The sequence below is a fragment of the Chroicocephalus ridibundus genome, chromosome 3, assembly GCF_963924245.1.
Source record: "Chroicocephalus ridibundus chromosome 3, bChrRid1.1, whole genome shotgun sequence".
Classification (NCBI taxonomy): Eukaryota; Metazoa; Chordata; class Aves; order Charadriiformes; family Laridae; genus Chroicocephalus; species Chroicocephalus ridibundus.
In genome coordinates this window covers 37,334,508-37,347,480 of record NC_086286.1, presented here as the reverse complement: position 1 = coordinate 37,347,480, position 12,973 = coordinate 37,334,508, and the positions used below count along the sequence as shown (strand labels likewise).

The following is a 12,973-nucleotide window of genomic DNA, read 5'->3' as shown; positions in this document are numbered from 1 at the left end:
TTGGGCGCAGTATAGAGACAGTGACATGCGTTGTGTTTGCAACCGCAGGCAGGGCTGCTTGCTGCCCTTCTTCATACAGCCTGGTTGTTTCTAGATCTCATTCTCTCTGATCGCAAGCAGTGAGGTAAAGATGGAACTGCTCAGTAAAAAACAGCTGTAGGCTATGGCTTGCAAACAGCTTGAAAATCCAAGTTTACTTACCTATGTTTTATTAAAGCAGAGTTTTGGGGAGATGCAAGCATTCAGTAATTCTATGGTGAAGCAAAGTTTCTCTTACGTTTCTCTCTTTCATCTGCAGATTTTGATGAATGTTCAAGACCTCATACTTGCGGGGAAGGCTTTTGTGTAAATACAGTTGGCTCATACAGATGTGAATATTGTGATAGTGGATACCAAATGAGCAGGAGAGGTGAATGTGAAGGTAGGTTTGGACTCTTCACCAGTAGTAATACAGTAACAGTTGCCAAGCCAAACAACTGCAATAGGAATAGCCATTTGATCGAATTGACTGCTGTTTCTGGTCTCAGCAGAAAACTTTACATCTATTTCTTTATTTTTTAAGAAATATGGCCATTAGATGGAAATATTAAAATAACTCAACACATACTTTTTTTATGTTTAACTTAATATTTTTCTATGTGGTATATTTCTTTTAATTAATTTCAATCTCCGTTCGCTGTTTGATTTCAGATCAAGTGTCTTGGCGTAGTGCTTTTAGATCTATTTGTGTTCAGAGTTCCCTTTCACCATCCCACTGTGTTCTTATTTCCATGGGTAATTTCTCTAGCTTAATCTTACTGCTGGGTTTCTCTCACAGCTACTTTCTTTATTTAGTTAACTTCCCCCTGTACACCAGCTGAAAATGGTGGAGTGTTCAAAAGGACATTGCCTGTTTTATCTACAGTACGTCCTGGGTGGTGAAATGAAGTTACCATTTATTCATATCACAAAAACAATGCCAAATGTTACAGCTGCTTGGAATGATTAACATCGCCTGCTGTTCAAGGGAAGCTTAGCACTGTGGACTGCAAAGGGAGAATTCTTAGGGGGTGCAAGCTTAAACAAGGAACCTTTTTGAGTACTTTCCAGTCTTTTCAGTTATTTGATGTCTGGAACTGCAATTCCTATTGTTTAGATTTAAGACACTGTAAAGGTGTTCCCCCACTATGGGCAAAGCCATCTCGGGACAGCTGTTTTAACAGCTCTTTTCATGGAATCACTTGACTTCATTCTTAGTCCTGCCCTGCATACTTGGTGACAATTTTCGTTTTGTTTTTTTTTTTTTTTTTTTAAAAAGTGTAATTTTTCCTATATTATAACAGATAGCAAATGATAAATTGTCCCTTTTTTTTTTTTTAATTTGGAAATATATATCCGGTAGGTATTTCATGTTGCAGGAGATCCTAGGACATCTGAACTTCAAAACTTCACATTATTTTTCAGTGTGATATTTTTGCTTTTTTTTGCTGTTCTTTGTTCTTTTCTTCATTTTCAGCTTAATTGTGAACTAAAAAAATTCAAGCGATTTCATTTTAAACAGTTTTGTTCATGCTTTAGTCTAAGTTACTTAGGACAGAATAAAATTGCTAACACGTTAGGTTGCCTGGCAAATAAGCAATTTAAAGCTGCTATGGATATATTTGCTGTTCTGATATATTGCTTTTGTGGATATATTGCTAAAAGATTCCTCTTTCTATTCAGACAAAATTTTCTTTATTTAAATAAATGTTTCACACGCTCCACTCTTACAACTCCTTTTTTCAAATCTCTGTCAGTAGAGAATCTGTGTTTAAAATAGGCTAGAAATCAGAATATCACAGTGCGTCAAATTTCTCATTAGCTTGTATTTAAAGTAGTGTGGTGCTCATCCTCTGTCATTTAACTTAACAATATGTAATTTCTGAAACAAAATTCTCTGTTCAAAGTTATTTAAGGTTGCTTAGGGGAAAAACCCTCCTACAGTAAATCCATCAAAGCAAGGAAATGACACAATCAGGAATCATTTCACCATGTCATTACACCTACTCGTTATAGTCACCCTACTGACAGATTCCAGATTCCACAAATAATTCCTTTCCACCTCCTCCACACTTCAAAAACAAAGGCGAGAATCCTCCAAGCTGCACACAATACACACGGTTCACTTACATTTCCTCACCCCGTCATCGTTCTGCCTTCAAGCTATACTCACGCAAGCTCTGTCGTGGGCCTGGCCTGGGAAACGTAAAGAGTGCATATGCGTTGTTTTTGTAGAGTCTGTTGTTTATGTAGAACAGTGTTACAGGCGTAGCTGAACATCACTGCATACGATTAAGTATTCCTATAAAATCTCCTTGTGATTTCTTTAAGCTTTGCAGCATTTAAACTTTTATTTTGACTGAAAATTTCTGTACCAAATACACCATTCATGTTGTGTGCTTTGAGGGCAGATGCAGTCTAGGCAGTTCTGAGAACAGGTTTCTGCAGAAGTGGATTTTTTGGTTATTTAAATAAAAAAACAAAGTCACAGTAGTTTCAGTGAGACACATTTGCAGGTCTGCATTATAGTGGTTGAAGAGGCCTGTTGCTGTTTTTATGAGAAAGTATTCTGAGCTGGATGATCATGATTCTATGAAAAATTGTGATTTGCCCACATCCAGTGAGTTGTTTGGAGCTGGGGATGTTCAATTCTCTGAAGGTTGGAACACTATCCGGTTAAATTACAAGTGTTGGAGTCTGCTTTCCTTCTCTGAGCTTGTTCCCAAAACTAGGAGTAATTTGCCTCCCTACTATGTGTTCTGGAGTAGCAGTCCTTAATTGCAGAAGACACAACCGCTAGTTGTGGAGCTGGGAAGAGACAAGAACTTAGGAAGCTGGGTGTAGGGATTGCTTTGATTTCATTAGTTCTGTGCACTGCATGAAGTGAGTATTTAGTAGGAAAGGTTATAATTATTGTGTAATTAAAGACCATATTATAAAATGATACTCAAGTATGGAAGCAGACTGGAACGAGGCTGCCCACACGGTTTTAATTCCAGCATCTTCTGATCATTGGTCACTTGACAGCAGCTTGTCTTTGGATGTCATTTTTGTATGCGGTCTTTTAAATTGCATTGATATTGTGGGTTTCTTTGGTGCAGAATAAGAAGTTCTTGGTAGATGCTTAGAGCCTGGACATGAGATCCATGAGTTTTTCAGAAGCTATTTCTTGTTTTGTCATGAGTAAACTAGGACGTCTCCTGATGCAACAAATCCCTCTATCACCCTAAACGTTGCCAGCCTCAGTGATGTGTGTCTTGCTTGTGCCTTCTTTCAGGAATAATTTACTCCCTTCTTCCTGTAAACATCTTTGATTACTGTTCACATAATTAAATTTATAGTCCACATAGTACTTACATGCTGCATAACTCTAGGACACTGGAGAATACCAAATTCCTCTTTGCTTTGAGAAGCTAGAGTTACAATTTTATTGCTGTTGCAATGCACTTCCAAAATTTCTTGAGACTGACTATAGGAAGAAGCTCAGACTACTTCAATATGGTGAAGGGGTTGGTTTGGTTTTTTTTTCTGTGTGTGTGTATGGTTGGACTCGATCTCAAAGGTCCTTTCCAACCATGAAGATTCTATGAAGGGGTGATATAAGCAAAGTTGTTCTTACCTTTCCAAGCCAGAAATCTGACCTGCTGTATGTTATGGAGGGCCTATCAAAGATTCACAGTATAACAGAAAATTCAGATTCAGTTGCATGTACTATCATCTAATTTATTTCTCCAAGATGCCCCTTCACTGGTTACATATCTGTGAGAACCTGTACCTTCCTGGATCTCTAACAGTTAAAGTATGCAACTCTTTAAATGTATTAGTATAATATGAGCACAGTCAGAATAACCAGATTAGTTTATTGTTCAGTGTTTTGTTACGGCTTTGATCGGTATTTCCTTTTATCTTCTCTTTTGAAGATATTGATGAATGCCTGACTCCAACTACTTGTCCAGATGCACAGTGCATTAATGCTCCTGGCTCTTACCAGTGCATTCCTTGCAGACTGGGATTCCAAGGCTGGAATGGACAGTGCCATGGTATGTTCGGTACTCTTTGTGTCTCCTGTTATAGTTCTTGTTCTGAGACGCTGTATTTCCTATTCCATCAATGTTACAACCTGATGACAGCACCATGCCCAGGGTCCCCATTTCATTCCATAATAATTCATAATACAAGATTTTTGAAATGACTTTTTTCTCAGACACAGTATACATGAGGAAATTGTGTTTTATTGTAGATAAATGAATATTGAATCTAGACTACAAACAATACAATTATAATTACAAAACAAAATGTATGTGTGAAGCACCTGAAAAACATATGGTGTAGCTGTCAGAGCCCCACCACCAGTTTTGCTGTACAGACGATACCTTTTTCAACTGCCCTTTTGTCTGAAGAAGGCGTGTTGTAGCAAATTATTTCTGTCTGAACATCTGCCTGTTACAGTTTATCCAGCATGTTTAGGGACATGGTTTAGTGGTGGTTTTGGCAGTGTTAGGTTAATGGTTGTACTCCACGATCTTAAAGGTCCCTTCCAACCTTGATGATTCTATGTCATAGCTGCGTTATTTGGTCTTGTCATTTGACTATTGTAGAAGAATCTATTTCTCAGGTAATTTCATGGATTTTAATGGAGTTATAGCAAGCTATGAAATGTTTACAACAAACTGATGTGGTTCACTTAACACACATTAGTCCATGTTCATCTTTGTTTTGTTCGTTCCCACCTGCTTGGATTCCTGCTACCCTTGCAAAGAATGTGGCACATGCGCTCTGTTAAGAAAGGTTTCCTCTTACTTAATGCCTTCTTTGGAAAATGTAAAGTTGATTCAATTTTACATTCTTTCATGATATCAAGCTTGATTTCTATACCTATTTATGAAAATAGCCTGGTTGAAAATGTCATGGCAGAACTTTCACTTGTTTCATTCTTGTTAACTAGGTTAGTAGGAGTAGAATGAGAGAAAAGAAACCACTGCTGTGCTCAGATTCACAAACAAAACTAAGTCATGCAAGCGATAAGTCTTGATTCCAAGTTGCTGATACTTTTTTTCCTTGTATTACTGCATGTAGTTTCCTTTTTTCCTTTCTTTTATGAAAGCCTTTTTTCCTTTGTTTTATGAAGCCTAGACATCTTGCATCATTAATGATGTGATCAGTCTTCATTTTCTGTTTGTCCTAGACTTACGTCATGTTGGCAATGAGCCATACACATTTTACAAAATGTAATGCAGACAGAGCTTTTCTTAAATCTGTAGCTTTGCGATATGGTACAATTTAAATACACTCGAAAGGAGAATATAAAGGGTATTTTAAGTCCATTGTTCTATAAATCAGTTTTTCTGCTGTTAGTTTAGGTCAGTTGCAGCTTTGCTAGTTTTCCCCAGTACTGTTTTCAGTAAGTTTTTTTTACCTCAGCTCACTCCTCTGCCTGCGCTTGATGCCCTAGAAGGTCTAGTGTAACAATTCTACAGTTCTGTGATGCTATTGATATTGTAATCTTCCAGGATTTAAAGCCAGGAACTTAGCAACTTTTCTTTAATAAAGGCAAGTCAATCGGTTTACTTCAGACTTATGTAGAACAGATTTAACTGCAGTTCGGGTGGCATATTGGAAGAAATTAAAAATGGCACCTGCACACCTTGCCACCTTGTTGTCTTGAAATTGCTACTGTCCCAGATCCCTTGGTGCATTTGTGTCATAGAGGGACTATTTGAAATATTTTTTTTAAAAGTTTACTTGCAATCACATTTTTTTTTCATGTTTCTCTCTCCACATTTGCACATTCAGATAAAGTGATATATCATGATGTAGAATGACAATAAAGTAATATGTAAATCTAGAGCACGCTTCTGTGGGTTGATAAATAAATGAAAAAAAAAAATAAGGTTGATGAAACTTTCTGGACCGCTTCATCCTCATGGGTATCACTGTGATGGATTTTGCAGCTATGTGGTTAACTAGCAGTATTCATCTTGGACAGCATTAGGGACCCCATCAGATTTCAAAACTAATACAGAGGTCAGCAGAGCTGATCCATGTACCTCTAGCCCTACTGTAGGGAGCTTCAATAGAATCAACTACAGGAACAGGCTGTCCAGACAGGTGATGGAGTCTCTGGAGACATTCAAAACCCGCCTGTACACGTTCCTGTGCAACCTCCTCCAGGTGACCTGCTCTGGCAGGGGGGTTGGACTAGATGATCTCCAGAGGTGCCTTCCAACCCCTACCATTCCGTGGTTCTGTCTGGACTTCATCTCGGAAGATTTAGGTTCTGTTCCTGGATTTTCTGCTGGCTTAATGTGAAAGTCTTTCGATGTTAAAGTCCCATCCAAAAATCAGAAATAATATTGCAGGCTTTGTTATTCGGTTGGGAATTTGCATGCCTGAGTGCTGAATTAAGTTCTCTGTGTTTTAACAAATTCTTGAATTAGAGCATTGATCATATACATTGAGAGCAAACGTTGTGTTTTGTTGAGTGAGCACATTTTGCAACAGCAGGGATCTGAGAAATTAGCCTTGCAGAAGGGTGTAAGTGGTATTGTCTACTGAACTGCCACAGCAGAGCACCTGTGGATCTGTGCTGTCGTCTCTTGGGAGGATTCTGCTTCATGTTCTTGGCCAGGCTGCAACAGGGCATTTTATTTACAGAGTTAGAGGCTCAAGTGAGGGAACAAGAATGGTAGGTCATTTGAAATATGGACAATAATGGTGATTTCATTTGTGTCTGTGGAGAGATGGGCTTTGTCAAAGTCAGATTGTACAGGAGCTTGTAAAGAGCCATGAATGATATAAGGAAAATAGTTACTGCAGGTATTCACAATAGCTAATAAGACCTATGATGATGATTTAAAGACCTCCAATCTTTTTCCAGGTTTCCCTGTGCTCCAGCTGCCTAAATAGCTCAAGTGCCTCAAATAATCAGTAGTTTTACTCTCTTATGTTGACAGATTTGTGTGCTTTGTGGTGACAAAAGACAGGGTAATTGGGAGTAATGTGATTTCTGGCACATAAAGGCAAATAAAGTGTAATACTTTTTCTGCATCGGTGAAGCAAAAAAACCCAACTTTTTCCATACAAACAGGGACGCCTGCTTGCTATTAACTGCATCCCCAAAATAAATAAATAAAAGTTGAAAATTAACCTTTTATTTTTTAAGTGAAAACCACTCCTAGGAAAAAGACAATATTGATTATTTAAGAATGCCGCATTAATTCTGGCTAGGTTTATAATGAAAGCTGTTATTTATTTGTATGTTGCTTTTCCCTGTTTTGATTTATACAAATTACATTCAGAAGGAAATCTTGAAAATGGTTCTTAAGTAGTAACATAGCAATTTTCGTGCTGGCTAAAGATAGTGGCCCATCTAGTTAATGCTCATTTATGAGCAGTTCTGGACAACCGGGGAGGTCCCAGCTGACTGGAGGTTAGCAAATGTGACACCCATCCACAAGAAGGGCCGGAAGGAGGATCCGGGGAACTACAGGCCAGTCAGTCTGACCTCGGTGCCTGGGAAGGTCATGGAACAGATCCTCCTCAGTACCATTACACGGCACGTGCAGGAGAACAGGGTGACCAGGCCCAGTCAGCATGGGTTTGTGAAGGGCAGGTCATGCCTATCAAACCTAATATCCTTCTATGGTAAGGTGACCCACTTAGTGGACAAGAGAAAAGCTGTGGATGTTATCTACTTGGATTTTTGCAAAGCTTTTGACACTGTTTCCCACAGCATTCTCCCGGAGAAACTGGCTGCTCATGGCCTGGACAGGTGTACTCTTCGCTGGGTAAAAAACTGGCTGGATGGCCATGCCCAGAGAGTGGTGGTAAATGGAGTTAAATCCAGTTGGTGTCCAGTCACAAGTGGTGTCCCCCAGGGCTCGGTGCTGGGGCCGGTTCTCTTTAATATCTTTATCAATGATCTGGATGAAGGGATCGAATGCACCCTCAGTAAGTTCGCAGATGACACTAAACTGGGCGGGCGTGTTGATCTGCTTGAGGGTAGGTTGGCTCTGCAGAGGGATCTGGACAGGCTGGACCGATGGGCTGAGACCAATGGTATGAGGTTCAACAAGGCCAAGTGCCGGGTCCTGCACTTGGGACACAACAACCCCATGCAGCGCTACAGGATTGGGGCAGAGTGGCTTGAAAGCAGCTCGACAGAAAAGGACTTGGGAGTGTTGGTTGACAGCCGGCTGAATATGAGCCAGCAGTGTGCCCAGGTGGCCAAGAAGGCCAACAGCATCCTAGCCTGTATCAGGAATAGTGTGGTGAGCCGGACTAGGGAAGTGACCATCCCCCTGTACTCGGCACTGGTGAGGCCCCACCTCGAGTACTGCGTTCAGTTTTGGGCCCCTCGCTACAAGAGGGACATTGAGGTGTTGGAGCGTGTCCAGAGAAGGGCTACAAAGCTGGTGAGGGGTCTGGAGGACAAACCTTATGAGGAACGACTGAGGGAGCTGGGGTTGTTTAGCCTGGAGAAGAGGAGGCGGAGGGGAGACCTTATCACCCTCTACAACTACCTGAAAGGAGGTTGTAGAGAGATGGGGGCTGACCTCTTCTCCCTGGTGACAAGTGATAGGACGAGGGGAAACGGGTTCAAGTTACGTCAGGGGAGGTTTAGATTGGATATTAGGAGACATTTTTTCACTGAAAGGGTTATTAAACATTGGAATAGGCTGCCCAGGGAGGTGGTGGATTCACCATCCCTGGAGGTGTTTAAAAAAAGGGTAGATGGGGCACTGAGGGACATGGTTTAGAAGTGGCTCTTGTCAGGGTAGGCTAAAGGTTGGACTTGATGATCTTAAAGGTCCCTTCCAACCTCAACAATTCTATGATTCTATGATTCTATCTTTCAGAGAATGATGAAAGTAGGTAGCTGGGATAGCTTATAGAAAAAAAAAAGTTTCTTTCAAGTCCTCCTGTAAATAAAGGATGGTTTGTGACCAGGAAGAGAGATTTTGCTTCTGAAACTTTTGTTATAAAGGCATAACTCAGTGGAGTTCCTTGGTGCCTATATAGAGTAGCCTTACAAGGGGACCTGTGTGAAGTGCAGAAATCCCCTTGAAATTCCTCAGGTGTCAGCTAAGTCCTTTAGAACCTGCCCCCTTTAAGTCCACTTGAAAAACGTCATCTATGAAAGTCTCACGTGTCCATGTGTTTCGTATGTGGGTCTTTAGTTATGCACTGGAGAACTCCTTTAAATCCTGTGCATTAATTGACCTAGCTTTAAAGAATAGCAAAAACTCAACAGCAGAAAATGGTTGAGGTCTGTTCTAGCTTCCAAGACGACCTGCCTGGTCCCTTGCACCTGTAGGTAAGCTCCAAGTAAACAAGCAGAGGCAGCAGGTTGGGAGATTCTGACCAGAGCACATGTTTTAAAAATGGTTTTGGAGAGAACAGCTTCTAATAGAGCCTTGCCAGCATGAGCTGCGTCTGCTTTTCTGGACTGTTCCTTGCAACAGCAGAAGGATTAGTGATAATGGTTACAAGGTATTGGCAGCTGCTGGTGCTTTTATCACAGGTACATATCCTAAGAGTAAATCGGTGTAATGCAAGAATGAACGTGCCAGCACTTGCTGACGTCTTCTCTTATACTAAAGCTGCGCTGGTTTAAGCTACTGTTGGAAAATTATGGGCAAAATATCTTATTCAGGTAGGGATGATGCGGACACAGTTAGCTCATAGTGCAATGCCTATTTAAAAAACAAGAAAAGAAAAGGAAGAAGGAGGTTTGTTAGCCTAAACTGCAGTCCTTGCAGTACTGGGACGAAAGCATTGTTTTAGTCACGTGGGTTCTGAGTGTAGTTGAGTGTTTGAGCACAGGCCAGCTCAAGTTCAAATCCTTTTTTTAAGTCAGACTTGCTGCAGAATTGCCAAGGTTAAAATAGACAGGAAAACTGATTATAACCAGGCTTATGGCAGAATTTGAATAAATTCCCAAGCTCAACTGAAAGATGGTTTTACCCAATTATACACTTATGCTTTCTTTGTATTCACAGATATAGATGAATGTCAGTATGGCAATCTCTGTACAAATGGACGTTGTGAAAATATGGAGGGGTCATTCAGATGTATTTGTGGCCAAGGTTTCAAACTTTCTGCATCGGAGGATCAGTGTGAAGGTAGGAAAGAATATGATTAAAATTCATAAGGTTGCACTTAGCTTTTAGATAATCTTTTTCATCCAGTAGTGCTGCTTTCAATGGAAAAACAACAAATGTACAACACTGAGGCTAAATAACCAAAAATGTAAGAATATGTATTTCCATGTTATGGCTTTTATGGTTGCATTGTAGACTTTGATGTTTGTTGTAAAGCCGATCAAGAATGTGTAGTAACATTTATATTGCTAAATTTGAATTTCTGGAAAATCCTTGGCATTTCTGTCATTTTGGAGGTTTGGGTACAGTGGCTTTCTCTGCCTTAATTTCTTTTCTTTCTATATTTTTGTCTTTTGTGTGGGTGAGTGGAATCAAGAAACCCAGGCTGCATCCTCTCGGAAGCCAGCAGCATCAGTTAACAGTGAGCTGAGGCCTGCATTGGTGACACTGCATTGGTGTTGTATTTCTAAGAACAGTACCTGTACCTCCAAAGTGTCAGATTCTACATTTCTTCCACATCTAAAATTCCCATCAGGACTGCTCCAGTGGAACAAAACTAGGTCTGAAGTCAGAGCAGAGTAGTCTGAGGGAGAGCCTAAAGGGTGTGTACATGAGGTATGAATGTAGGGGACTTCTTGAAACCTCTCCCCAACGGTGAAAATCTGGGAGAATGTCTCCAAGCTGTGGAAGCATGCAGAAACCTGAACGTTTTTTCTTCTTTTCTTTTCCCCCCACGCTTCCCTAAGTGACTTTCAGACTTCTGAGTGCTAAAAATAATACAGTAAAACTAAATGATCATTCATGTAAATTTGTCAGGAAGTTTGAAACAAAACTTCAGTGTAAGTTAAGTGTCTTGAGTGAATTAAATGTGCTGTCCAGGACGCACAGCAGACTGGTCTTGGGGAAAGTATGTAGACAAAGTTTGACTGCTTCCTCTGAACCTTTCATGGAAAAGGGCCCTTGCCAAGCTGAGCTGGCATGTGCAGACTGTTCTTCTTAAAGTGCACCTTTCTGAAGTAAGGACCTGTACATGTGCCCAGATGCTTCATGTGGCCACGCAGATTTCGATGATCCTTAAATTCAAAACTTCTGTGGTCGCAAGGGACCATTACTCAAGAGGTCAGACTATGTAGCCATAACACAGACCTGAAAAACCTCATTGAGTAACTTTCTCCTGTTTGAATTGGAGTATATTTTCAGAAAGACATTCAGCCGCGCCTAAGTCCTACAAGTGACTAAGAACCTGCCATATCAATTTAATTACTGTTCCTTAACAAGTATTTTATAAATAAGGGAGGGAAAACAGGTTTCCTAGCTCAAACAGGACATGTGCTATGTTCTGAATTCAAAGTGCCGCTCCCCTCCAATATTTTGAGTTTTTCATAGGAAAATTTAAGTTTGATGTTCAAGTCCATCGGTTAACCCAGGCTGAGCCCAGTTTATGAGAACTGAAGCGCTGAGGGATTAGCAGTGGTTATGGAAGCAAAGAGACATTTCCCCATACTTAGAGGATTAATACTGTTACAAGGCAAGTATTTAAAGGAGCCTTCAGGTACAACTTAATAGGGGAACAGCCTCTCAGTGTGCATCTGAAAACCACACCCTGTTAAAAGGTGGTGATCCTGCTGGAAAGTATTTTGTGGGTTTTGCTGACTCACTGAGCAGCTGCCTTGTTACCTTTGCCAGATATAAAAGAAACAAAAGCAGCTCTCAAGCAGCATGTGTGTATTTGTAGGTCTGTGTGTACCCGTTTGTGCATTGAGGGTTATATTGACACTACAGGAGAGAATGCTGAATGTAGTCATCTCAAGTCATATATTTTTGTGCGTTATGTTGTCTGTCTGCATTTGTTAATATGTAAGACCAAGAGAAGCAGTACTGGATATTGACGTTGTGCTTCATTGTTTTGTTCAGAATTGGTTATTGCACCATTTGATTAGTAATTGGCATTTTAAGATGTGTTATGTTTTCACTGTCTCTTCTGCTACAGATATAGACGAATGCCAGCACCGATCACTCTGTACGAATGGACGCTGCAGGAACACAGAAGGATCTTTCAGATGTATTTGTAGCCAAGGCTACACATTATCATCTGCTGGAGATCAGTGTGAAGGTAAGCTTGTGGACTTAAGCTACTGATTTATTTTTTTCAATAAGACCTTGACTGTTTCAGCTATAGGCATGAACTCTTTTGGGAACAGAGCAGAAGGATATGTTGCTCCTCTTTCTTTCTCAATACTTAACTGTCAACCATTCAACAGTCCCCACCTAAAGAGCCACGTATTTAATGGATTCTTAGAAATAGCCTCTGTCATCTTTCCACATACAAGAAATCTGCACACGTGTTTCCAACGTGTTACCAAAAACAATTAAGCCTTTCTAAACATTGTTGCTCAAATTCTGACACAGAGGTTCTGTATTACAAAAGCTTCTGCCAGTATATGCTGTTCACATGGGGGCCTGCTAAGTTAAAACTTCTCCAGCTGGTTTTGGGAACCTGTAGCCAGCCACCACAATCCCACATGTGCACTGGCAGGAGAAAATACGTAGTATAAGATGAGCTCCAGGGGGATCCGCTGGAGCTCACAGCTTTCACTGTCCCAGAAGGCAGTGTACATACTGAGCTTGTAAAAACAAAAATAAGAGGTGAAAGATGTATGGTAAATGTAGGGAGAAATGCTGTGTTATAGAAAACAGAAAGATTGTTATCTCTGAGGTAGAACACTTTAATTGGCCAGTAATTGGCAAACAGATTTTTTTCTAATGAATTACTTCAAAGCTAGTCCCTCTTATTCATCGTTGGCTATACCACCTGGCATGGTACGTCTGGTGCACTACTCATGATCACTTAC

The 12,973-nt window shown here is 40.4% G+C and overlaps 1 protein-coding gene across 13 annotated transcripts in view; it reads left to right on the top strand.

Annotated features, from left to right (window-relative positions):
* The window catches only part of LTBP1 (latent transforming growth factor beta binding protein 1), a 203,657-nt gene that overhangs the window by 138,162 nt on the left and 52,522 nt on the right, over positions 1-12,973 (top strand). For all 13 annotated transcript variants that reach the window (XM_063328796.1, XM_063328794.1, XM_063328799.1 and 10 more), the window contains 4 exons: positions 299-421; positions 3,939-4,058; positions 10,020-10,142; positions 12,112-12,234. In XM_063328796.1, coding sequence (XP_063184866.1) covers positions 299-421; positions 3,939-4,058; positions 10,020-10,142; positions 12,112-12,234 — 489 coding nt within the window. The remainder of the gene's footprint in view (positions 1-298; positions 422-3,938; positions 4,059-10,019; positions 10,143-12,111; positions 12,235-12,973) is intronic.